General features: G+C 41.1%; 1 protein-coding gene across 14 annotated transcripts in view; it reads right to left on the bottom strand.

Annotated features, from left to right (window-relative positions):
- Nucleotides 1-27,828, bottom strand: part of WWOX (WW domain containing oxidoreductase) — a 686,397-nt gene that overhangs the window by 641,352 nt on the left and 17,217 nt on the right. For 13 of the 14 annotated variants that reach the window (XM_019488204.2, XM_019488201.2, XM_019488203.2 and 10 more), the window contains one exon: nt 12,062-12,168. In XM_019488204.2, the coding sequence (XP_019343749.1) occupies nt 12,062-12,168 (107 nt within the window). Of the gene's footprint in view, nt 1-12,061; nt 12,169-26,260; nt 26,901-27,828 lie in introns of those variants that run through there. The other variant, XM_019488212.2, reaches the window with a different exon arrangement.

The following is a 27,828-nucleotide window of genomic DNA, read 5'->3' as shown; positions in this document are numbered from 1 at the left end:
TACTCCCCACCCCAGAGTACGTGTAAAGATCCCCTTTGTTTCCCAAGGGCTAGGTCCTGACAATATTTATCACTTAGTGAAGTGATTTGAATCATGAGCAGGGCAATGGAAAGCCCCATAAGTGATCATTATAGTAAGAACTAAGTTTGTACATAAGTGCCAAGAGGGTCCAGAATTTAGACCGTAACTCTTTTGGGCAGGTACCTAAGCTGCTTCTACCCAGCGTGCCTGTAAATCACCATCCTAACATATAGCACGACACTACAACAACTATCCATTAATCTACTGGAAAGCAACTATATCACCCACTGCTGATGTAATATAAAAAAAGCTTTAGTGAGAACAAGTTGATTGAATGTTTTCTACAGATACTTCCAAGTAAATGAGATGCTGTAGTTTATCTTTTAACAAATATTTTCCATTTTTACCCATTTCCATGTTCAGTGTACAAGTTCTTTGGAATCACAGCTCTTTATCAACTGTACAAAAATCAAAACACTTCCAAGTTCTCATAACCCTGGTGAGAAATTAAAATGAGTAAAGTGATGCTATATTAATTAAACATTTGGAATGCATCCATAATGCTTAATGGAAATGGAAGCCATATGAGGTCTTAAATGCCTGAAAAATGCCTACCAAACCCTTTAAAGCTGTCTGCACTCACCCACATTGACTACAAGTCCGCTTTATATTTCATAAATGTAATTACTTTAAAATATTAATGTATTTATTTGGATAATAAAACTACATCTTTACTGCAGCAATAGTAGAAGGCTAACTGTACTTATGGACACAAGTCTGAAATAGTTCAGCTGTAATCTGTACATCGATTCTGTGTATAAATGATATCCACTTCTCAGTGTTGGGTATCTTTCTGAAATGTTAGAGGCTTAACACATCTGCTATATAATTCAGACTCTGTTTTACAGTGGTTTCATTACCAACCATAAAAACTGTAACAGTGGAACTATATAAACAAACTGAACAGTGTTTTTACTGTAAAACATGAATGTAATATAAATATTTGTCTTTCCCTTCTCTCGGCATCTGTAATGAGAGCAGCAAATTCATGCCATATGTTTATAATGCAAGAAAAAATAGATCTCAACAATTCATCCATGTGGATATGGAGAAGCCGTTTAATGTTTTTAATTCACCCATTTGCTTTTACACATAAATTTCCTTGCAAATCGTTAAAAAGCCCATTTTCTCTCTTGTCAGTTATTTTGTTCATGGTTACTCTTTTTTTTTTTTTTTTTTTTTGAGGAAGATGCACCTGGTAAAAATAATGCTGGGAGATGCATTTCACAGCAATATTCAGAGCAACTCTTGCAAGAGATTGGAAGCACTATTAGGGATTGCTGCAATTCCAAGACCCAACATAGAAAACTTACACAAAATTAGAATCCTAAAACATGCCAGAAAACTTTAAAAAAAAATAAAAATCAACTTCACAGCTTCTGAACGTCATCCTTCTCTGGTTGCGACAGCATACTTTTTGTCTCACTGACTGCACCCAGAGAAGAGCTTAACTAACATTCCCCAAGCCAGCTCCTCAGTGCTCCCCAACACTGATAAGAAACAAAGACATCAACACCAACTCGGGGATCTGGACTGGACCGAGGCAGTCAGCGTATTTCACACACTTCACAAACTGCTATCAGATGGTAATGACGACTGATTAATACTAACCACAGCCAGGCCTCTGCTAGCAATCTCAAATCGAATCCAAATCATATTTCAGTCAATCAAAAGATTCTCTAGCTTTAAAGGCAGATGCATCAGGCCCTTACAAAGCAAATCAACATTAATTATTCAGTCTTTTTTCTATCATTACCTGGAGTCTTAGGCTTGTTTACCATCTTGAGAGCTCTGGAGAAATGCACGCTTATATTCTGCAGGCCTTTTAGAAGACAGTGGGTAATACATTGATAAAATGCAGCTTTAGAAAATGACATATTCAGAAACAATACATGATTACAACTAATTAAACAATCCTTGGGACTAATACGTTCATAGCAAAGGGTGTTTGTTCTGCTGTATAATATTCTGTCAACTGCAGATTTACTGTGTGAAGACTGGACCTTTAAAAGTATTTATTAATTTTTTAAAAATGTGTGGCTGTACACAGAGCCCTACTTAATGCCATTTTGTGTAACTATTTTTTTGGAACTAACAGTTATTGATTCTCATTATTCAAACTGCCCCCTTCAACACCCATGATCAGCGCTGTCGGTGTCTGGGTCCAAAAGTTTCCCCCCCCCCATATTCCTGTTCTTCCTAAGTGGCTGCTTCCATAACCTGTAGGACTTTCCATGAGCAACAATCTATGGACTGCTATTAATCAACCATCAAGGGTCATTTTTACCATCAGCCATGGAGTGATCTCCTCCTCTGTCTTATACATATGACTACAGTAAAGATGACTAACACAAACTCTACATGGCTTTTTGGGGGGGGTAGAAGAGAAGCTTAAAGACTCAACATCCATTAAGTCAAAGAAACCTTTATCTTTTAATCAAAATGAATGTTTACAGATGGCAAGCTGCTGAAGACTTCACAAGGTCCTTACGCTTGTCTCCTGAAAAAGCAGTGTTTGAATAAGTTAACTTTTATTCTAAATGCACGTGCTAAGCCCACCAAAAGCAAAATCAACATCTGAAGCTAAACTGTGGCAGATCAGTCCCTGCAAAATTAGGAACTCATGAAGAACACTGCAGGCATTTTTTCCAAACAGGGCATACATACACAATGCCTAGAGACATATCTGTTGCTTCCCGGCATTCTATATTTCTTTTAAAGAGTAGTTTGTTTTCCAAGCCTCAGAGATCAGGTTTTGATTTCAATCATAATAATTCTAATCATCAAGTGTCTATAAATCACTCTTTAAGAGAAGAATACTGGGCGCAAGAATGAGGCAAAGCTAAGATTTATTTTGTGGTTCTGAGTTACAGCTGTTTTCTGTAGTCTTATCACATCTCTCCTTTGTAAAATTTTTCCGTACAAGAGAAATTTGAGGTTTGGTTACAGTTAGATCTATCTTTATTTGAAGAAACTGTATACTTCATATGGAGAAATAGCTATGAAAGAAGCATTAGACTTTGTTAAAGATTATTAAACTTGTAATTTAACTTTTAATATCTACTTCAAAGATTGAAATATGACAGGGATAAATAATGCAAGTTTCTTGGTAAAAAAAACTATGATTTATGGGACATTATATTCATCCATATTTTGGAGAACTTTCCTGGGAATAGCTCTAACATCTGGTGCTATGTAGCCCTATCCAAGCATTATGCTTATATTCAATTAAAAAAACTCTATCAATAATATAAAACAAACTCCCTAACTTCTCTTCCTAGTGAATAGATTTCAATGTTCATCAGAGCAACTGGGTGTACAAACAGCGCTGTAATGTTTTTCATTAAGCCTTAAAGTCAATTAAGCTGCGAATTGGAACAATCATTCCTCCTTTGCAAAGTATTGATATTTTTTCTTGGCTGCTTTCAGGCCTTTCCACTACTCAAGGAGAGATTTATGTTTGACAATTTTTTTCTGATTAAAATGAATCATAGCTCTAGGATTCTAATTTCCTCTTTTCTGAGCAAGAAATTATCAAACACAGTTTTAAACCAATAGTGAGCTTCATCATGCATGGACAACCTTCGTTTTCTAGACATCTACAGCAAAGCAATACAGATCTTTCTTCTTTGTGTTTGTTTCCTTTACAATATATCTCTCAGACCGTACCAATGTACTCCACTACTTCTCTCTATTTAAATGTTACTCAAGACGGACAAGCTACAGTGGCCACACTTAAAAACTTGTCACTTTTGCTTTAGATACATAGATAAGGCAATTACCTCCATCTGTGCAGTATTAAATGAACTTTGCCGTACTTTAGGAAATAACTAGAATACTAAACATATGAACGTATAAGTGATATGGCTATCTAATATAACTGGCTTTTTATTCTTTTAAGTGTGAACACAACAGAGTTGACAACTCTACACAAGACAGCTATGCAGAATATGAAAAAAAATCATAATTTCTAAGATCTGGCTCCAATAACAAACCAAGCCATCTCCAATGACTTCTTAATTTATTGTGCTGTAGCCAATGAGATAAACTTGGGTTCTCCTACATATTAGCCCCAAGCCTTCCAAGTCAAATTTCAGGCCATTTTTCGAAGCGTGTGTTTGTTTTTATTGTAACATTCAGCAACAAGACAGCAACACAGTGAATCAATACAAAATAGTCAAACTTGGAATAAAAATGGTTGCTTCTTTAAACATGATCTGGTGAGTTTGAGTGCTCACTTTCTTTACCTAGGTAAAATACTTCTACTATGCTTCATTTGTGTTCTATGGCTAAGTACAGGTGTTCAAGAAGCGCCGGACAGTGGAAGCACTCTAACTTTCATGTTTTACTCTAAGTGCCCCTGTTTAGGTGGGCAGAAGCAGAACACATATTAGCCCTTGGGAGGAAGGGTGGGGAGAAGGAGCGGGAAGAGGAGCTTGCCTGCATGGCCCAAGCACAGCAGGGGGCGCTTTTGCAACCTTTCAAAGTGTGCCGTGGGCTTCCCAGGCTGCCAAGGACTCCAAAAAGCCAAGTCTCCCGATTGGCTGGCAGGGACATCGCAGCCACCCACCTGGACCTGATGCAGCAGTGGTATTGGGAGATCTGGTACATGGTCTGTGCCTCTGGGAAGAGCGCAGAAACATGAGAGGACTTGGTCTGGAACAGCTGCAGCCCCTGTATGGGGAACAGTGTCACGGTGCCTCCATCTGCCTCCTCCTCCAGGAGGGTCCCTGTGAGTGACACCCCTGGTCTTGTGGGCATGGAGGGGGTGGCATCTGCCCTATTATTGGCAAGGATATGGGAAAGGTGCTCATAGAATGCCATGGTCTGCCCCTGGCCCACAGACCACTTTCTAGCATCAAGTACGCAGTAATAATGCCTCCTCTTCAATGTGGTTTTAGCAAGGCACTGCTTCCAGTTTCTGTTGTGACATCTCACCTGCATCTGCTGAGCAATGTACTGGAAGACATCACTGACTTGACACCTATCTAGAGCTGGTGCTGAATGTCTCTCTCAGCCCAGATGGCAATGAGATCCTTTATTTCCCCCAAACGTCACCTGTGTCCCCATGTTTTGCTGTGGGGGTGGATGGGCCAGGTTTCTCCACGGTCTGCAACAGTGCCCGTTGGGGTCTCAGTGTCCATGGGTGGGTGATGGTCTGGCTGCAAGGGGGTGGGTGGAAGGCTGGGTGGATGGATGGAAGCAGTGGTAGAAGCACAAGGGTGCAGTTTCTGATGAGTGGTTCCCACTTCGGAGACTTGAGGCCCCTGCTCCTGTATCACCTGGGCTCAGCAGCTCAGGTCACCTCCAGAATCTCAAAATGTCCAGAGGTTTTCAGCTAACGCTATATGATTCTGGGAATATCATACACACCACCCAAGCTGTAAAATTCAAGGGTCTATGGCCCATGTGGTGCCTGAGGATCACAGGGGCCTCACAACTTACCCCAGCTTGGAGGTTCAGTGCTCCCCCACCCCCAACTACATTCCCCCACACACCAAACTGCCTAGTTCATCACCTACTAGATCTGATCAGTGATCAAGAAGAAGGGGAGTCAAACTGCCCTGAATATGAATGAAGGCTATGGCAGGAGCCTTCCCACCGAAAGAGAAAAAAATGGCGGGGAGGAAGTGCCAAATATTTAGGGCCCAACACAGTGACTTTACACCCTTATAACATAGAGGACTTAAGTCTAGCGGATTCTATTAGTGGCATGTTATGAATTTCAACACCAACCAGTACTTGCCAAATGTTATTTGATTTCATTTTTTCACTTTCACCTTTTCTTTCCCCATCTCATAACTATAAGTATAAAGTCCCTGTTTTGAGGAAATGTCAATATAAATATAGATGTCACAATTGGAAAGCAGTGGACATAGTATACCTTGACTTTAGGAAGGCCTTTGATACGGAAAGCTGGCTGGACTGTTGGGCTCAACAGTTAACCAATGGTTTAATGTCTAAGAGGCAGCCAGCATCAAGTGGAGTGCCCCAGGGGTCAATCCTGGGGCTGGTTTTGTTCAATATCTTCATTAACAATGTGGAAGATAGAACGGCTTGCACCCTCAGCAAGTTCGCGGATGACAAGCTGGAGGGTGCAGTAGTTACACTGGAAGGTAGGGCTAGGATTCAGAGTGACCTAGACAAATTGGAGGATGGGGCCAAAAGAAATCTCATGAGATTCAACAAGGACAAGTGCAAAGTCCTGCACTCAGGATGGAAGAATCTCATGCACCAGTACAGGCTGGGGGTTGACTGGCTAAGCAGCAGCTCTTCAGAAAAGGACCTGGGGGTAACAGTGGACAATAAATCAGATACAAAACAACACAGTGCCCTTGTTGTCAAGAAGGCCAACAGCTAACTGGGCTGTATTAGTAGGAGTACCGCCAGCAGAGAAAAAGAAGTAATTCTTCTGCTCTATTCTGCACTGGTGAGGCCACATCTGGAGTACGGCGTCCAGTTCTGGGCCCCCCACTACAGAAAGGATGTGGACAAGTTGGAGAAAGTCCAGCAAAGGGCAACAAAAAGTGTTCAGGGGCTGGGGCACATGACTTCTGAGAGGCTAAGGGAACTGGGTTTATTTAGTCTGCAAAAGAAGACTGCTCATCAAGAGCAGGCCAGAGATGTACCTTATAGAGTAAACAGTACTGTACAAAAACCCAATCCTGCTCCTCTTGAAATCAAGGGAAAATTACCCCAATTTCAGATTTAACTATTACTACATTTCAAAAACTTGCATGCAACTAAAGGACTGTGCGATAAACATCCTCCGTCCCTGCCACCACCACCTAAAGTTCACTGCACTATCCATTAAACCACTTCAGAAAACACACACTTGGAAGCGTAATTGCCCTGAGTGCAAACATTCAATACTTTTTAAAACCTTGGAACAATTTCTTAGTAAACAGTGTACTGTCCTGAGCCATGGGATCGTGGCTCCACTGCCTGTCCTACCAATGTACAATGCCTCCGATTGGCTGGTAATGTTAGGGCTCCAGCTAATTAGGTAATTTAAAAGAACTGAAGGAATAGTGACACAGTACTAAGTACTTGGTGATCCTAAGTCATCCCTTCTGGGGCATGAGACAGAAGTTGGGACAACCTGACTGCCTCCACTCAGTAGGGCTTCAGGAGAGTGACCCTGTTTATCTGGTGGCTTGCAAAATTCTATCTAGATTTCAAGAAATCTACTGGGTTCATTGAAGAATGTGTCATTTTTCCTAAAGGAACCACCAGAGAAGCTGTGTCCCAGAGGGCGTGGTTTGTTTGTTTGGGGGAGGGGATGGGGGGGTTGCTCTAGGAAGGGAACACTACATTAAAACTGGCAAGACCATTAAATATTATAGAATCATAGAAAGTTAGGGTTGAAAGAGACCTCAGGAAGTCATCTAGTCCAACACCCTGCTCAAAACAGGACCATCCCCGACTAGATCTTTCCAGCCAAGGCTTTGTTGAGCTGGGCCTTAAAAAGCTCCAAGGATGGAGATCCCACCACCTCTCAGGGTAACCTGTTCCAGTGCTTTACTGCCCTCTTAATGAGAAATTTTTTCCCAATACCCAACATATGAATATTGCTATTCATATCCAATATACTATTCATTTCCAATCTATGAATATTATTATTCATATAGCCAGGAAAAGCGACAACTGAACAACAGTAACTAATAAAACAAACAATGTGGAAGCTTGACCAAGAATGCTAGGTGCCCTACATGCGTATCTATGGGACTCCCAGCAGCATACCTCAAACTCTGTAATAGACTGTGTGAACCAGCTTTCTATGAAGTGCATAGAAGTGCATGTGGTTCTAAACAATTATTTGAGTGACCACGATTACTAGAAATTGGCTTTAAGACATGAGACCAGAGAAAAACTCTCTGATCCTTTACGGGCCACTGCTGGCAATGGATCAGCGTTCACATCATGCCAACTGTCTGTACCTGGTCCACACCAGGGAAATTAATGTTCCTTCTAGCAAAATGAATTGTGCAAACTTTTTGAGGAATCCCAGCGTCACTGACACCAACTACCCAGACATCGTGCAGTCCATCAGCTTTCATGCCATTGGGCCTGCACTCAGACTCTTACAACTTAATGAGAATCTGTGGCTGCCAAGCAAAGCTGCCATGCCATTAGTGGGCCTTGCTGAATAGGTTCCAGACAGGGCAAGATCTGTGCATGGCCAACCACCACCATTGGGGTCTTCAAGACAACCCAGACCATAGCTGTGGCAAAACACACACCATGTCGCATATTGTCAATGATTACCCACTGACTAAGTTCAATGGTGGACACAGGAACTGCACATGGCCACTGAGGACACTATCACGTGGCGGTCATTATGCACACACTGGCTGACTATAGACCACTGAATGCATCCAAGGTTTCTAGAACTTTGTGTCTATGAGCTGGATCCATGGGTTTCTGGTCCTCTAACCTGTAATGAGCATAGGCAGTATAAATGCTTCTCACAATCTACATTTTACACTTGCATTCGGTTTCCCCAGACAAGTCGGAAAGCAATGATGCTACATATTAGTATGCACAGGTGAGCTGATGCAGACTTTGGCCATGTTCAAATATACTTTTTACTTTCATTAGGGAACTTGCCTATTGCCAGAAATCAGTGCAGATGAATCAGTTATTAAAACAGATTAACTGTGTGAAAAATAGCAGTACACCCACATTCAGCACTTGCTCATCTGCACCCATGACAACATGCAATAAGAGAAATTCAGCAAGAAGCAGTTTTATGTGTATGGATGGAACTATGTTACCTGGCAGAAGGATGAGGGCAGGCCTGGGGACAGACTCTTCATTGACTCTTGTCAGCAAGAGCCCAGTGGCAGGGCCAGCCTGACGCTTAGGCAGAGGAGACAAGCTCTGACTTAGGCTAGACTGCCGCCCCACATAGAGTCCTACATTGTGACCTACTGTGAGTCACAATGGGATGTGATACAGATGTTCAGTACAGCGCTATGACCTTCAGCACTGAACTCTGATACCACATCCATCCAGGGTTATCTTAGAGCAGAATCTGCCATGTTTACCACGCTCTATGCACACTGACCATCTATTCTGTTATGACTGTAAAGCCTACCGTGCAATAAATGCAACTTCTGTAACTGGCCTCCATTTCTCTGTATTTGGTCCTACGTTAAGAGAACGTGAAACAAAGTTTCAGATACGTACGCCTTAATTCTAATATGCAACCTTAACTCTGCCCACTCGTTAACATGCATTATGAACTAAATGAACTATTATCTTTAATAACGCAGTCCTATTATTTCTCAAAACATTTATCAAGTCTTAAGATACACACAGCCCTTTGAAATATATTTGTGTTACTCTTGTAAATACACCAGGTTTATCATCATAACCAAGGATAGGTGACACCTAAAGTTCATTATTGCAGTGGCAGGCTTTTGTTACTTATTTCTTCATTTTTAAAGAATTATCAAACATCTAAAAATAGCATGCTCTATGTCCATGGAAAATATAACCAAAAAAGTTTATAAACAGTTTTTTAGAGAAACAGCATTAGATTTCCATTAACTGTGGATTAAGACGCAGTTTCATCCACTTCATGGGAGAATTTACCAGATGCAGAATGTACTTACACAGAGCAAAGGAACACAGCTCGGTCTTACAAAGCATGAGTCAACACAGTCCTGTGAGCTGTAATTGTATTTTGATGGTGCAACCTCAAATGAGCAATGTTACTTGTGTGCTAGGTTTTGCAGGATTGTCCCAAGGAGGGGTATTCCTAAATTCACAGGTTAAACTGAAGCGAACCATTTGGCCTTGATCATATAAGCCAAAGTTCTCCAATGCAGGAGGAAACAACACTAATTTCCCTGCAGGGGCAATACAACTGAGTAATATTTTTTTCCCTTTGAAATGCACTCCCCCTGTAGGAAAGGTGAATTTTCAAATTAACAACATTTTATACACTATAATTCATATACATTCATTAAAAAAAAAAAAGGTACATCAATCATGTAACATTTGTGTCCGTTAAATTACAAATGTAATACTTTCGTAAGTAAAACTGTCTTCCCTCTTTTTTTTTGTTTGCAATAGCTCTGGGTTTTTTCGTCAAGATTGCTTACAATTTGATGTAAATTTTAAGCATCCTGTAATTCATCAACTAATTCTCTCCTGGTTACACACTCAAAGTAATTAAAGTTCAGTAATAACTTATTCTTTCTGCTCCAGCACCTGCATTTCATTTGTTTATTTTCCCAGAGTCATAAATCTGAGGGACTGTCAAAGTGCCATAATATTAGTGCAATAATCAAAGTTAATTAGTCCCTCTCAATAAACAACAACAAAGCCATTACAAAGATGCATTGAAGGTTCTCCAGCTACCCAGCTTACAGATGAGATTGTATTTTGAACAATTAGAATTTGAGAACTGTTAGTAAATAAAGGTAGTGTTTTTTTAAGTAATTTGAATCAAGACAGTGATCTGCATTCAATTACCAATTCATTAACTTTTGGCGAGGTAATATATGTACTAACACAAGTACTCTTGTACTCCCATTGTCTGAGCAAAGAACTAAATACAACTGTTGCTTTTCCTGACTTTGATCCCTTCTGGAAAATTCCTTTTAAAAATAAGTGGGCAAAGTTTCATATTTACCATATTTCTCCCTTATAGTTTACTTTCATTTTTTCTAACTTTCTATAAGTAAATATATTAGTTCAGAAGAGGAAATACTCCAAAACCTAGCTATGTTGGAAAATATTTTATGAGCAAATACAGTAACACAAGTACAATCTCTCCTTACATAGTCCACTGGTGTTACCGAACCAAAGAAAATAGACAGTTTGAGCTTCTATTAAGAAAACAAAAGAAAAAAATAAATCCAAAAGAAGTATTTTAAAACTGAACTGCCCAAGAGGAAGAAGGCATTAATCCAAACACCTTCTTCAAGAAAGCAAGCGCCAGTAGTAGTTTCAGATATTTGTACATAGTACTCCCCATCATAAAATGCTGCTGAATGCTATCCCATAACATCTGGGAGCACCTTAAACTGCTTTATCTCCCAAACACTGGGAGCAAACACATCATACCGCCCTCAGCACTGCAACGTTAGCAGAACAGAGACAAGAAACCAAGGGCTGGGTTCTGTCACTCAGTCAAACAAAATGTTCCCTGAAGTGCATTCAGACTAGTGTAAAGGGTGCAACAATCAGGTCCGCAGACAGAAGGCTGCCAGCTACAATCTCCAGAGTTATAGCAGTTATGGGCAAAATGGGGACAAAAAGTTACCCACAAGGCCTACTGGAGAGCAAATGATTGTAGGGAGAATGAGTTAGGAATGCTGGAAAGCAAAGGTCTTGTGGGAGATCAGCAACAGAGGGCTGGGACTGCAGCAAAAGGATCGCTGACGGAAAAGGTGATGAGAAATGCGGGAAGGGAGCAGATAATAATGTATGTGCAGAACGATACAAGGGGGAGAGAGGACAAAGAAGAATGAAAGGAAAAGGCGGCAAGTTGGGAAAGATGGACCAAAAATACAAACACAAATGCTTATCGAAGAACCAGACAAGAATGACTCTGTTAAAAGGATCTTACCTTTTAGCACAGAACAACTTGTAATTTTCCAAGCAGGAGCCACCTATATAAGTCCAGGTGCAATTATATATGCATTTGAGGTCGTTAAGAAATTCTCTTTTACGTGACCAACAGACTGGACTTAATTGATTCTCACTAACTTTTTACCATGTAAATACCTCAGAAGTAAGCATGCCAGTCCCTGTGATTTGGTTGCACAGGTTAGAAAAATAGTAACTCTCTATTATTCTGTACATATTAACAAAGTTCCAGTGTCAAAGTGAAAACTAAAGGAGAAAAGGCTGTTTTCTTAGATTCAGATAAATATCAAAACTGTCATCACTGCACAAGACTTCATATTACTTCATAATTCAGACAAAAATTACTTAGTATTGAAAAATATGCATGCTTTCTTACCCATTCAGCTAGGATGTGCTGTACAGCATCACTGGCTCTTGACATATTTCTGCAGGCAAGGATAACATGTGCCCCATGAAGTGCAAAGGACTTTGCAGTTTCAAATCCTGGATAAATAAAATACATTTAAAGTCAGAGAGATGAATCTTAACAATGCCCCAGAGTAACGCATTTGGATCTGAGATGTGGGAGCCCAGAACTTCTGAATCATAACCTATCTTTAGTATGGTTCCCCTCTGTGCTAGACATGCAAGTCCATGGGATTTTATAGAAGTGGGCCTTAACCTCACTAATTTTCTTCACCTATAATTCTGCTCAGAATGCTTCTTACCCAAGAGCACTGCTTTGAAGATATAGCAGTTAAGGCACAGTCATGTCTGTATTGATTTAAATGAGAGTTTCCCTTGGCCTGCAATGGGGCCAGAATTTTGCCCTTAAAGGGCGTGTCCAGACGAGCACACACATCTCAAACCCCTTTGAGATGGGTCAAGGGGCATGTATGGGAATGAAAAAATGTTCCCACGCTGCAAGTTTGCAGGACGGGGGCAGAATTAGGCCCCTGGATATAGGGGTAAAAAAAAAAACGGTCTGGAGAAGTGGAGCAAGGCACAGTCCTGGAGCCTGCACAGGTGTCAGTCCTCCAGAAGAGATGCTCTGGTTTCAGTCAGAGTGTCTCTTTGGTGCTCCTGCTGCCCCCAGCACTGTCCAAGGTGAGATAGGGAAAGGAGGGGTGGGATTTATGGGTGTGGGTGGATGTGAGTGTGTGTGAGGAGTGGCAGGGGGACGTTGGGAGTGGTGGGAGGGATGTCCCCGGGGCTGCGGGGAGTGAATGGCCAGAGCAGCCGTAGTGAAGCTGGTGGCACATGGAGGGACCCAGCCCAGACCAGTGCAGCTCACTAATCTGGCTTTGCACCAGAGCAGGTCGCACGGCTCCAGGAGACGCGCACAGGAGCTGTGCTTCCCGGAGCCATGTGACCCACTCCAGTGCAAAGCCGGACTAGCGAGCTGCATGGGGCTGGGCCAGGTCCCGCCGCACGCCACCTCCCCACAGGCAGAGGTGGGATTCGGTGCTGTGCGCCGAGCCCAGCCGGGTCCTGCTGCCATGGGACCGGGCTGGCTGGGCGGCCAAACAGCCCCAGAGCCAGCAGGACCTGGCTGGGCTTGGCACATGGTCCCCGCACACCGCACTGGGTCCTGCCACCATGGGACTGGCCCAGTTGGGCAGCAGAGCAGCCCCAGGGCCAGCAGGATCCAGCTGGGCTTGGCACACAGTCCCCGAGAGCTGGGAGCAATAGGCTCAGAGCGCCGCCACTCCCGCTGATGCTGCAGAAGGTGCAGGACCATGGTGGCAGGACCCGGTGCGGTGTGCGGGGACCATGTCCAAGACCCAGTTATATATAACTGGGTCTTGGACAGACCTAATTTAATTGAAATGGGCTAACGGTGCTTTGTACTACCTAAGACCTGCTCCTATACATGCACAATACCTTATTGAAATGGCAAGACTTGAGACGATAATGCTTCTACCTAGGGAAGCTAGTATGTGTTTTCAGTTCATTCACTAATGTCATTGGGAGCTGTCTTCTGTGGAGCACAATGAAAGAGAAATTTCCATCTAGCTGAAAGAGCAACTCACCATAAAAGGGCTTAATGAGTTCTAATCAGAAAAAGCTTAAACTAATACATGAAGGATATGAAGTGCTCAAAAATTTAAGTAAGTATGTACATATTAGATAGTCACAGAAAAGACAGTATTTGTTCCACCTTTATGTTGTTTAAAGAATGTTCACACTTCCCTTTTAAAATCTGTTTACCAAGAAAAGCCTATTAAGATAGGCATTTTCACTTGCAAAAATGCCTTGGGGCAAAATAAATTTGGTTATAACAGAGTACAACACAGATTATAGAAACAACATCAGAAAAATGTATATAATTCTCTGCAATTACATACAGTATTTAAGACTGAACAATTTTCTTGCATCTCTTTTAAAACCATTCGTTATACCAGGCAACTTTAATTGCTTGGGTAATTCATTGCACGTATATGGATCCAGCTTCATCACATGCACAAGTTATTTCCCCTGTTCCTAATTCCATTTTGAGCATGCTTAGCAAAGAAATCTTTAAATGTAACCAATAGAGGACATGTTGCACTGTGACACTTTGTTATCTATATGTTTGTTAATTTACAAGAGTAGTGCTAATTTTTACTAGCTCTATATATTGGTAAAAACTGGTCAGGACCCTTGAGATTAGCCCTCTTCTGTATTGTAATACAAACAGTGTGGAGCTGATGGCCAGCTTAATTAGCTACATGTAGTAATGCTTAGCTATGTCTACCTTGTGCTGTACTTTGTGCAGAATAATAAATGCCATGCCTTTCTCAATCTGAGTTAATAACTTGATTCTTATTATAAAAATATAAACTTTCTGACAAAGTTTAAAATTGAGCTTCTAAATTACATGCCTCAAATTTAGTTCATTTGACACCACTGCTTACCCATAATATACACACACCTGACAACTAAATCTAAACCTTCTTAACCAGGATGAATAGGGGAAAAAAAGTAAAAGATGAAGATACGCAATTCATCCATAAGTCAGTAAGTCAGCCGTAAAATCTACTTCTGAAGAGTGGAAGTATAAGGAATCCACCTCAGGTATTTGCAAGTGGATTTAACTTCTTACTCGTCCCAGAGAACTCCGGCATGATAGAGGGAAGCCACTTGGGCTCCCCATTCATGCCTCACAGCAGTGCCATGGGGAGAAGTTGATTAAAGATTGTGACTGCAAGACTACAAGAGTAGCATGAAAGAGGAGTAGATAGACAAGGGAGGAAGGAGGGGAAGGAAAAGGTGACCAAACAGAGACCTTTGGTATCACAATCACCACTATGGGGCATTGGTAAAAAAAGGACATAACAAATTATGGGAAGATTTTAAAACCCAGCTAGGCAAAGCCTTGTGCTGGGATGATCTAGTTGGGGATGGTCCTGCTTTAAGTAGGGGGTTGGACTAGATCAGCGTTTCTCAACCTGTGGGTCGCAACCCAAAAGTGGGTAGCAAAACTATATGAAAGGGTTGCGAACAAACTTTAAAAATGGATCAACAGGCTTTAAAAATGGATTCTCCTTTAAAGGAGAAAAACATAGGAAACCGTGGCTTTTCCCCTGCAAGATGTCAGAGTTCCAGCTTAGAAGGGGCTGCTTGGGCATACCCCCCTGCCCCATACACTGGGGTCAGAAGGCAGCGGGTCAGGACTGGCTATTGATTTTTACAAATGGGCCCTGGTCCAAAAAAGGTGGAGAACCACTGGACTAGATGACCTCTTGAGGTCCCGTCCAACCTTACTTTCCTAAGATTCTATGATTCAATGATTATTTCAGGACTTACAAAAAAGCACTGCTTTCTCAGAAAGCTGGCAGGGCAAACTCTCAAGTCCAATACCATCACACGTAGAAGACAGAAGAGAAGTCAAGAACTTGAGAGAGACCAGCATAAACCAGCCAACGTGATGGTTTATGGAATTCAGCATTAAAATAAGTGCAAATCAATGTACAGGGAGGAATATTTTTTTAAACTTGTATACCTTCCAGGGTTCTAAAGCAAATTTGTTAACAAAAAAAAGACCCATGTATCACTGTAGACAGCTCAATGAGCAGATGAGGCCAAATCAAAGCACTTTATAAAATTCTCAGATTAATCATCTGGCTTCAACAGGAATACTATGTGCACTACTGACTGCACACTTCATCTCAAAAAGTATATCATAACCATCATACTGTGGGTTACGATCCTGAGTTAGGCACTAAGGATCCCTATATAACACATGGGAAGAGTTAGGCCACTAAGGAAGAGATCTGCAAGAGCCGAAGCACTGAGCACCTAAGCTAATTGATAGGAAACAAAAAAGGTGGGGGAAGGGGTGCATCTTAGACCATGCCATTCTCTGGTACTTGAGCACATTAGCCTGTAGAAAGATGCCAGCTCCTCTTGGAAATGATAACCTTGAAGTACATGAATTTACACACCTAAGCTATGTCTTTTATAAATCAAAGCAACTATCATTCTCTCTCTTCAAAATGCAACCAAAGGTGGAAGTGGGGGTGACCGCTCATACAGACTTTTATCCAACAGCTCGCCCATTAGAGAATTAAACCAAGATGTGATGACCTGAGTTCAAGCAAGTGACAGAATTTAACTCAGGTTTCCCACATCCTGAGCGAGTGCTCACCCATAGGGACACTGGATGAAAAGGCAGGGCCACCCCCTTCACTTCCTGTTGCCAGACCAGATGCGGAGACAAGGAAGGGCAAATACCACCTAGTATTCAGATCCTGACCTGGCTTATGTATGGTGAGGTGCTTGCCAACAAGACTAAGCCCTCAAGGCACCTGGGGAATTTGCTGACAAGACTTAAGACTCCTAGGGATTGGAAATACATTTTAAAAAACTGAACAGTCATCAGTGACGGCACTGACAACACATTGCAAAAAAAACCTAACCCACTATTTTAAAAATACATTTATGCAATGCTGAAGCTAAAAGTATACCAGTAAATTAACTGTAACCCATAAAACCATTGCAAGTTACCCCCAAATCAAGCATTATAAACCAGGAAAATTCAGACTGAGAGCACACAACCTAAAAGATTATTTTTTTTCAATAAATACAGTGAGCTAAAGTCTTTAGAGTGGCAAGTTCACTTTCTGCTATACTGCCAGGGTAATATGGCTTTGAAACCGGTTTAACAAATGCAGGACAAATACCAAGTGAAAGGGTAAACCACAGGTGGCCCAGCTGTTACACTATATACTTTCCCCCAATATTGATATAGTTGGTTAAAAAGGACATGGCAGGAGGTGGTGAAGCATGCTAGGTAGCATGAGGTATATCAATCTTTAGTACGCTTTCAACTACCCATAAACTCAGCAACTCGGCGCTTTAAAAATACTGCAAAACTAGCAGCAGTCCCCTATGGGGAAAAAAAAGGGCTGGGGGGGGAATGACAACCTATTACTAGTAGAGATTTTGCTTTTTTAAAGAACAGAATAAACCACATGCAAAAATAATATTTACAGTATAGTTCAACATACTTGACAATAAGGGCAGGTACAAAGGACACACAAATGGGGTGGTAAAGGTAGGTAGGTTGAGGGAGGGACCACTTTGCAGACCATGACAAGGAAAACAGCCTGCTCAAACACAACACACTTTGGAGACGGAGTTGGACTACATTTAAATTCTCTGTGTAGTGCAATGCCGAGGCAATAAATGTTTTGTAAAACTGTACAATAAATTCCAACTGACTACCCTGAAAATCTCAAGAGGCAAGACTGACCTAAGGCTGGCTACTATTGCTGCCACTGCTGTGGTTGAATAAGCTCTAATCTGACCCTCAAGTGACAATCCTGTTTAAGAATAAGTGAGAAATACATGAAGACAAACATTACAGCACAGTTCTCTTTGTCAAAGGCTGACCTAAAGGACTGATAATAGCCAAACAAAAAAGCTATATGGCTAGCTTAAGTGCACTGGATTCACTATAGACCTTTAAAGCACTCCAGCTATAAATCAAAAGGCTATTTTCATCAAACTCTTAACATTTTATTGCCTTTCACGTGAAAGTTAGGAAAAACACCTTCTTGGCCAAATAATTCCAATATGCATGCAGGATGAGGGCTCATCCTTATGGAGTATGGTGTACTTCACCAATTAAAAAAAAAAAAAAAGCTCTTCCTTGCAGTTCAGATACGGCTGCATACAGACTTTCATTTCTACTGGAAGAAATTTCTCCTGGAAAGCTTCACAGGCAAGGTCTCCAGCCAAGAGGCACTGGAAGGCTGCTACCTGAGCCATCCCTCCACCCTTAGAGGAGCCCATTAATTGACAGCCCTCTCCGCTGCCTGGGGAGACAGCCCTGGGGACACACACACACTAAGCCACCGCAGCAAGGCTCCTCGAGCCTACCTTGCCCTGCACTGCTCCAAAATGAGCCACAGCAATGCGGTGCAAGGCAGGAGCATTTCACCATTGTGGCAAGGGTCCCAAACCTTGCTGCTCAGGCACGGCAGCCTGCCTCATCCCCCGTTCTGCTCTGGGTCAGCAGGGCAGCCAGGGGAGGCCAGAAGGGCTGGGAGTGTGACTTGAAGAAAGTCTCCATACACCAGTCTCCTGAACCCTCTGGCTTTTAAATCACTGCCCCCACTACTCAGCTCAGTGATGGCAGAGGGATAGGGGAGCACAGAGGCACCCAAGAGGCAGCTGGAGAGGCTGGGAGCTGGGCTTGGGAGGCTTTCCCCAAGCCCAGCTCTCAGCCCTCTGCCACCCTTGCTGCTCAACTAAGCAGCAATGGGATGCAGGGGCAAGCTGGCACAACTGAGAGTTGGACTTGCAAGCCTGGCCCACTGCCCTCACCACTCAGCTGAGCAGGGAAAGGGGGCAAGCGGAAGCAGGCAGGGGGCAATATGCTTAGCTCCCAGTGTCCAGGAGCAGAACAGAGAGTAGCACGACAAAGCCGCTGCCTGCATCTCCCACTGGAAACTAGAGTGAGAAAAGCAAGCAAGAAGCAGCTAGGGCTGTCCCTCGGCTCCCATCTACAGCAAGAACATCTGCAAGCTTGTGTTTTCTACCAGGAGAACAGCAATTCTCCTGGTAGAAACAGAACATATGTACCTGGCCTAATTTACCATTTCTCTCTTAAGAAAGCAAGCCTCCTAAGCCCCTTCTCACCCACATACCTAACTTCCTCTTGTAGAATCCTTGGTTTCATTACTCTTCTTTCTATGGTCACTAATTTTCATTGTTTTCTCACTTTACCCACTTGTCAAGTTGGATTTCTCACTTTACCCACTTGTCATGTTGGATTTCTCACTTTACCCACTTGCTATCAGTGAATTTTGGGGCAGATTGTTGGATGGTGTCTAGCAGCGCAGCTCTGAACTCCAACGATGCAACATCAGTTTACACTGGCTGAAATCCAGCCCTTTCTGCCTATCAGGTGTCTTCCTTCGTCAAGTAGTTTGCAGAAGCACGAGTTAAAGTAATGAAACCTTTGTCAAGTGTGGAAACACGGTCGCTGTCCAACTTCAGACAGTAAACGAATCTGCTACCTAAGTACCAGCCCTGTAGAGTAAGGGCTTATTATTATTGGGTTATCTTAGAACTCCTGGACCCACGATTTTAAACCTCAGTAGCATTATCCAAACAATGATGATGATTCATCCCGAATGGAAATAGCTCTTGAACGTTCTCCATACCTTTTCACCTTCTGCTAGTTCACTAGTTATAATCAATATATCATTTCACTCCTGGACAGAAAAGTAACTCTGCTTTAAAAATTATACACACACACAAATACACATACATATACATATATACATACATACATATATATCAGGCAATCTTGGGGAAGAGTGAAATGCAGCTGATTAACAAATTATCCCAAAAATAGAAGACCTTGCATCCAGGTTAGATTTAAAAAAAAAATCCTTACTCTATGTTAGAGCTAAATATTATCCAATACCAAAAACCAAAGAGTAGAGGGAGGCTCACACTAACTATTAATGTAATTATTCTCACACAGCCTCTCCAAGTATTCATAAAACCCACCATGGACACCCAGGCCCTAGATACTTTAGATTTTACTTTAGCCTAACATCAAAATTCTGAATATTCTTGCAATTGTAAGCCCCCGTCCGTGCAGCTTAGCTCAGATATAGAACCTTCATGAGCCCGGGCTTATTAGGCTTTTTGTTACAGGTGGTTTAATGAAAAACTAATGTAAAGTAATAGAAGCTGCAAAAGAGACACTTTCTCCTCTTCTAATGCAGTAAAAGCAGCAAGATCAACTAAAGTGGATATAACCAGTCCATGGGGCTTGAAATGAAAAGTGTTAGCCTGTTTCTATGGGGTATGTTTCTGGTCTTTTATACACTGATGGATTACTTATAGCCTCTACAATAGCAGAAATGAACTGACTTTGTAAGCATGAACATATTATATTACTAAACTTATATTGTTTTCACAGCTGTGTTCAGATTTCCTTCCACTGCTAAGATCTAAGTTTCTCTGACATTTCAAACTTTCAGGTTACCTTCTGGCTTGTAGCAAACGTATCTGTCACTGGGGTCCTCTGGACACAGATATGCTAGGCCCCACTTGAACAGCCTGATGAGCTAATCTTTGCAATGCATTACTACCTGTTTGAACATTCATGTATTATTTCCAAGTATAAAGTGATTAGAAAAGATTTGTTCAAAATTATTTCTATGGATTTGCAAAAGAACAGAACCGCAGTTGAGAAGTACAGTATTTTCCTATTTGTAGTATGAAGATATTGTAAAGGGAAATAGGAAATAAAAACACTTGAAAAGGAGTTTTTGTATTGTATGGCTTTTGGTTCTGAAACCTTGACAAGCACTTTTGCAGCAACACTATAATATAAAATAAGATCTATATTTAATTTAAAATACCAAGAACAAAAACAAAAAATTTCTTGCTGTCAACAAAGCACGACAAAAGCAACTTGTCTGGTTCCGCTGCTCAGCTGCACGAAGGCAGTATAACTGCTAGCTGGGGCTCCCAACACCAGACCAGTGTCAACTGCACTAATGGACAGAATGAACAAAAACAGTGGAAAGCTTCTTTTTGGAGGCAGAAGGATGGGAAAGTAATAGAACATCTCTATTTTTTACTTCTTTGCATCTCCAAGCTCTTAAAAACTTCCTTTATCAAAGATAAGTTACATTTCTGACCTTTTAATTCAGCATAAAGACATAAATCACATGCCTTTTTTAATTCTTCAATTCTAAGATCATTAGGGATCTGTGTTTATACATGTAGTACAATGTGATTCTCATCCATGAAAGAGACTATTCCTATGCACACATACTGAGAACAAATAAGACACTGCCAAGCTGTTAAGACAGCCCATTTCACAAACTAGTTTGCATGCAAATAAAGTTCCGTTTATAAACCCTTACAATTTTGATAAAGTGCCCCAATGCATAAGACCACCCGAACGGTCCATCTTCCACAGAAAGAACATCTCCCAGCCAATTTCCATTATTTATTGTACTATGATTTGAGTATGTTGCAAACTGTTTCTTTTTGTAGAAAAAAATGTTATTCTCTTGCCTTGAAACAATTCAGATTTTCAAAAGATGAACTGCTCCTAGGCCAAGAACAAAACCTGCCTAATTTTAGCTCAAAAGAAAAGGAAAAAAAAAAAAACAGTTAAAAAAATGACCCTTTGGACATTTGTGAAATCTTCACTACTGGCGCCACAACACATACAGGTCAGAAGTCTCTGCACCTATAAAACACAATTCATTCAGAAGCTTTGGCAAAAAAGTATGCTACTATTTTTACAGGAGGCAAGAAAGATGCAAATAGTTAAGCAACTGCAAAAAGATGTAATAAATAGGGCTGTGCAAAATTTCAGCAGCCATGTCATTTCAGAGGTGTTTCGGCTCGTTTCGGCGCCCTGAATCCGAAACAAAATGGAAGGCTCCGAAACATCTCCAAAATGAAACAAAACCATCCGAAACATTTTGGATGTTTCAGAATGTTTCAGAGGCGCCCCCCTGGAATAGTCCAGCACAGCCCTGCAGCTCTCCTTTTGAAGTGCCAGGAAGCTGGGGTCGGGCAGGACAGTCATGGGGGCTTCTCCTGCAGCTCCCCCCCCGCCGGGACAGAGACAGGCACAGCTGGAGGAGCCACAGGAGAACCTGCAACCACCCGGCTGTGCCTGCCTCTCCCCAGCCGATCCAAATCTCTGAATCAGCACCAAACTCTGAAACAGTTCTGGCCGAATCGAAACAGTACAGTGATCCAAAACAAATCGCTGTCCTCTGAAATGGCCAAATCCAAAACAAAACACAGCCGTTTCGCACAGCCCTACTAATAAGTCATCAATCACATCCAAGCACATTCATTATGCAAGTCCTATGTGAATGAACCAGTCTGCTTCAGATGTAATGTACTTAACCAAGTCCATGGCATGTTGGAAAGGTAAAATGGCTTGGTTTATAGACCATCACGGGGATTATTTGAATATACAAGGTCTAAGCACGAGAGAGAAGTATTAAATTAAATCTTCCCTTTAAACACTCCTTCATCAGACTAAGTATTCAAACCTCCAAACATCAACCTCTGGTGAAGGGATTCAGACTTATGTTGAACTCCACGCCAAGCTGAATACGTCAACAAAATCAGAAGCCCTACTAACTTGGTGGTTTGGGGTAATACAGATTTTCCCTTCTGAATCAACCTTGCCCATCATTCTGGTATGGTGCGGGCTACTACAATAGTGCACACACAGTACCCCCTTGCAAATATGGCCAAAAAAAAAAAAACAACTTACCTCCATTTTAAAATGGACATCATAATGCATGAAACACAGAATTATAAAAAAACCAAAACATGATTAGAAGAATAGTTTTATACAAAAAGTTTTTATTTGTTTGTCTGAAAGGATCAAAGAAATCCTGGACATCTCCTGTACCAAGAGGAACAAATTTCTGTTTCTAGCCACCTCCAAGAAGCAATATGGCTTTCTCTTTGGCAATCTTGAGGAAGCCAGGCAGCATTCTCCATATGATAGTTCCTAAACCACCACAAAATCCATGCCATGAGGTTACATGCACCCCATCACTTTTTAGAGGAAAAAAGCACGTGATACACTATATCGTAGAACAGGGATCAGCAACATTTTTGGGTAGAGTGTCAAAAACACCCGGACCCTCAAATTTTAAGATGCTGGAGTGCCAGGGGTGGATGGTGGGGGAGCTGTGAGGGGTCTGAACCTTGTTGTGGCAAAGCAGCCCTGGCCCCTTCCCCAAGGCATACATGCCAAGCAAAATGTCTTCACATGCCACACTCTGGGATACATGCCAGGGGATGCCTACTCCTGTCATAGACTTAAGGCAAAATGTTTGGCAACAAGAGTTGCTCTTAATGCCAATAGATACTAAAGATAACATTTCTCCAAAAAAGTCATCAAGTCATACTAACTGTGCCTGATCAATTTAAAATCGAAAGAAATATTCTGAAGACTGGAAATAACAGGCTCCATCAAGGTACTTTGTCTTCAGTTTTGCTAATCCATGGTAATTCAGACACTGATTTCCCCAGGAAAGCTAGATATTAAATTTAAGATACACCCTGTCTTTCCCTGTGTGTGCAAAATGCACAAGTGTGTTGATCTTGGAATCAGAAGTCCTGGAGAAAGCCAACTAAAATGTATTAAGATGACTAATGTGTTGGTTCTGTTTTCCATCCAACTAGTGTTAAAATAAAAACTAATTTCAAATGATGTTACAGTTTTTGGTTCAGTTTAACATAATGTTCTGAACAAGACAAAGTAGTATTTTTATATACATATACAAATAGTGAATTGAGTGACAAAATTCAAAATATATGTTTTTTTAACTTGAATGGTTACTACCTTCTTTAAGTAGAAAAAGTTCTGAGATCAAGTATGCTATAGTACTATAAGAACGGAAAAAACCTAGGGATCTACCAGATTCATTCATTGTTCTAGGACAGTGATTCTCAACCAGGGTGCTGGAGAACCCGGGGATGCCACCAGATCCTTTGAAGGGCACCAGGTGTGAGGAGATAAGCAGATAAGCACAGGCTCAAGCTTGCCCCTGCTTGGATGATTCCCCAACCCCGCTGTCCAGCCTCTTGGCAAGGAGGCAAGCACTGCAATATATAAATTAGTTTTAAACTTAGGTGCCGCTAAATTCACAGGTTATGGAGGGGTGCCTCAAGTCTGGTAAGAGGTGCCTCAAGTCCAAAAAGGTTGAGAATGGCTGTTTAGGGGGAAGTTAGAAAAATGTAGCATTTGAAGACATGAAAGTTTATATTATTCCATGTTTGGTAAGTAAGCAAGCAGCAGAACACAAAATGTTGAGCCATTTGCTTTTCTGTACAGATTTTTTTCAGGTGTTAGAGGATAGAAACCATCAAGCTTTTAAATAGGTGAACACTGGTTCAGCAGGGAAGTAATCATTAAAACAAAGACATTTTCAAATAGCGTTGTTTGTCCTTTAATATATATCCATTAAGCTGCATGAATTTTCCAAGAGCCCAAATGGATATAAAGATATAATTAATCCATTTCAACTAAAAGGTGTGTCTAAATAACCCAGCCTGGTTTGAAAAAGAAATACAACACAATCTCAGCCTTTATTTGTGTGTGTCAGCTTTCTTTCTCCAACCAAACCACAGCAAGTTCCTGTTGTACTTCAGAAGGAGTTAATCAAAAATTGCTGTTATCTGAAGCACCTTACACTACTCCTGTGTTAGATCCTAACTATAGTGGCATCTTAGCTGTATCAGGATCTTCTGCAGATACTTAAATACTTTCACTTTTTCTTTTCACACTTCTTCAAACATGGGCCAAGTGTGTATATTCCCTGATTGCCTTTAAAAAAGTCAAGCTGTCACATTTAGCTAGCCAGCCAATTTTCCATATCACAAATCCTACTAAACAATTATAAGAAAAATAGCTGAATTTGGCCCACAATGATTGTCTTTAATATTGTTATGAGAACTGATGATGCTTCTTTCCCTTTATCTTTGTAACGTTTTTTTAATAGACAACATAGCCTAGAGACTTTATTTTTCTCTTCACCTTCCCCAAGGAGCAACTGAACACAACTTCACAGTAACTAACCTTATATGGCAAGCTTACACATCTAAAGGGGCAGATACATGCACATTTCGCATGACATGAACCATGCTAAGTGACATGCACAAGTTACATTAATTTTTAAATAATATATGTGCCTATACCTTCACTTCCGTAAACACACTTTTCACTTCCTCTTCTTCCCAAATTTAGATACCTCTTTAAAAGAAATGATGGACTTCAATTGGCCCCAGTTCATCTACTTAAATCTGAAACTCATGTCATCGCATATGTAGCAGGCTGTGGAAATGTGTTCCTAGACCACATGTGGGTTGTGTGCTCTTTCTTCTTATGGCAAAGAGACAAACAATTCTTGCTCAACAGTTTGAATCTAGATTTTTATTATGAGGCTAGTCCCAATGACCGCTAAGGCAACAGCAGGGCACCCACTGATGTCACAGGAAAGATTTATCCGATGCATGGGGTCAGACCCAGCTGATTCTGTGACTGTGCAGGATTACTTTATAAACAGCTTCTGAAGACTGCCAGTGAGCCAATCAGAAATTGTTATGAACTCAGCCTACCTGCAAATACTGATACGTTTGAGAGCACAACAGTAGCAGTGTTTCAGTATATATTACTGTAGCGGTACAAAAATAATTGTAATTTCTCTTCTAGTGAGCTGAAAACTTTGCCAGGAAAACCCATAATAGAGAAAAAAATCATTAATAATTCAACCAACATTAATAGCTAAATTTGGGCTTTGCAACTACAGTAACCACTCAGAACTGTCACCAGCAACAGCTGCTCAAAACTTTGTATTTAACATCCTCTCCCTCTCTCCAACACCAATACTTCACAAACTTCTTCCACCAAAAAAAATATATTTCTTTCCAACCTTCCACAAAACCACAAAATGTTCTGCAGGGGTCATACAAGAAGAACACACACTACCTTTTCTCTTCCCAAGTGAGTTTTTCCTTACTTATTTCAGCGCCTTCCCCACAAACCCCTTCCTGAGGTGGTCTGAATATGACCTTGTGCAGTTTTGGTTTCTAAGGTTGTCTTGATTAGGCCCATCAGATGCACATGTTTGAATCTAAGGAACTGTGACAAGGGAAAAACTCACTGTTTTGTATCAGTGATGATTTCAAATAACACACCAGCATGTTTCCCACCAAAAAAAACAGGGGGAAAAAAGCCAAAAACTCTCTGGTTTCTTTCTGAGCACAAACATTTTTGAACAGCTCTCTGGTGAGCTAGCAGTGTCAGGGGTTTCTGTACTGCTGAACCGAGTCCTAATTAAGCATTTAAAAATAAAAGGCTGCATGTTTTTACTCTTCTACTGGCATGTACAACAGCACAATATTAATATAAGTAAACTTAATAAAATTAAAAGAGGAACATTTCATCTGAGACAGAATAATTAAGACACACTGTGCTGTCAGCTAAAAAGTACTGGATCCTACAACTATGAACCAGCAAATTATTTCAGGATCTTCTCCAAGCTCTTTACAACGCTACCGTGCAATCTACTTGTATAAACTGGACCAAACCAAGTTTCTTAAAACAATCTTTAAATATTTATTATTATTCATTTACACAAACAGTGTAGTGTCTAAAATGTATGCTAGGCATTTTACAGAATATGATAAACCAGACTCCTGCCCTACAGAGCTTACAATCTGTAGTACAAAAATGTGTGGGCAAAGCCTGGAACACAAGGGTGTTTGATTTTTGGCATCTCTCCCTGAACCTCTGTCCTTTTGGGAATGCAAAGTAGGAATGATTAGTTTAATTATGCAGTGAGGAAAAGTTTTATTACATTTCAGTGTCACTTCAGGGTGCTGGGAAGAGAATTTAATACTGGAGTGATGCAGTTCATCTTTAAAGAGTTTCTTCTGGTGCAAGGAAAGAAAGAGATAGATGCTGGAGAACAAGCAATAGAGGATGCAGAAGTGTGAAGTGAAGGCTTTGGGATTTGCACAGCATTGGGTTACCTCCTGAAACAAGAGCCTTTTTGTTTTAAGAAGGCTCCATTTGAACAGAATAAGTACCGACCTCCCAAGTTCAAAACTGGCAGACCTTTTAGACGTGCTTTTAGCTACGTAGGAAAGAGGGAGAAGGGGAGCTGTTATGTAACTCAAAGGCTCCGTCATGTAGTTCCAACATACAAAGTGAGGCAGGAGATGGAGTTGTTCTGAAACAAAAGATGAAGAATAAGAAGAGTATTAACATAAAGCGTCTACACAAATACAAAGAGCATCGGAAACAAACAAGAAATAGGAGTCATTTACATGAAAGCCTCGTTTCACTGATGGCGTGAGATTCTTTCTAGCTGAGTTTCAAGCAAGTGCTCATCTCTGAACTACAAGTTTACATCCAGCAGTTTAAATAGCATCTGGCCATCAAAAATTGGAACCCAGGCAAGCCATCAGTGTAGGCAAGAGCCCAGGATGAAATGGGATGGCTGTATTGGAGATGGACATTCTTGGTGACAATTTCTTTAAACCATGCAATGCTCTGTCAGGTCCTTCTGTGCAGTTTTTGGTCAGGTGAAATCCCAAAATCCATTTTCAGCTGAAACTTCAAATCCTGAAAAAGCAACCAGTGTACCTAGATACAGTAACGGTCTAAAACCAGTAGGGTAGGGTTGTGTGTTCCATCTCCACTTCTGCAAGGGATTGGTCTTAAATGTCTTGCACTCTAGAACAAAATATGCTTTGCAATACTTCTCTGAAGGAACTAAAAAGCACGAAACCTCTTTGAGAGCTAGAGAGAGAGGATCTAGTAAACATAACTCACCCAAGGTCACAAAGGATCCAGCCTAATTCCTACTCCTCTCCCAATTCAAAATAGCAAAGGTCCCCCACCCCCCGTCAGTAACGATAAACTTCTGTTTCTTAAACGTTTAAGACAGATGAAAAATACTTCTTCCTTTTCAGTATCTATTTCAGATATTGCTATGGAAAACATCCATATCCTGTTTTACAGTTTTAAAAATGCCTGCCCTTCCCCACCATGCTGGTTTTCCAAGAAACAAATACAACTTAGACTTCACTGAAAAGCTGACTGCCTTTTGAAAAACTACCTACAGAATTTAGTTTAGATGTAAGCAGAGGGTGTCA

Source organism: Alligator mississippiensis, chromosome 10 (genome assembly GCF_030867095.1).
Source record: "Alligator mississippiensis isolate rAllMis1 chromosome 10, rAllMis1, whole genome shotgun sequence".
Classification (NCBI taxonomy): Eukaryota; Metazoa; Chordata; order Crocodylia; family Alligatoridae; genus Alligator; species Alligator mississippiensis.
This window is presented reverse-complemented; position numbering and strand designations above follow the sequence as displayed.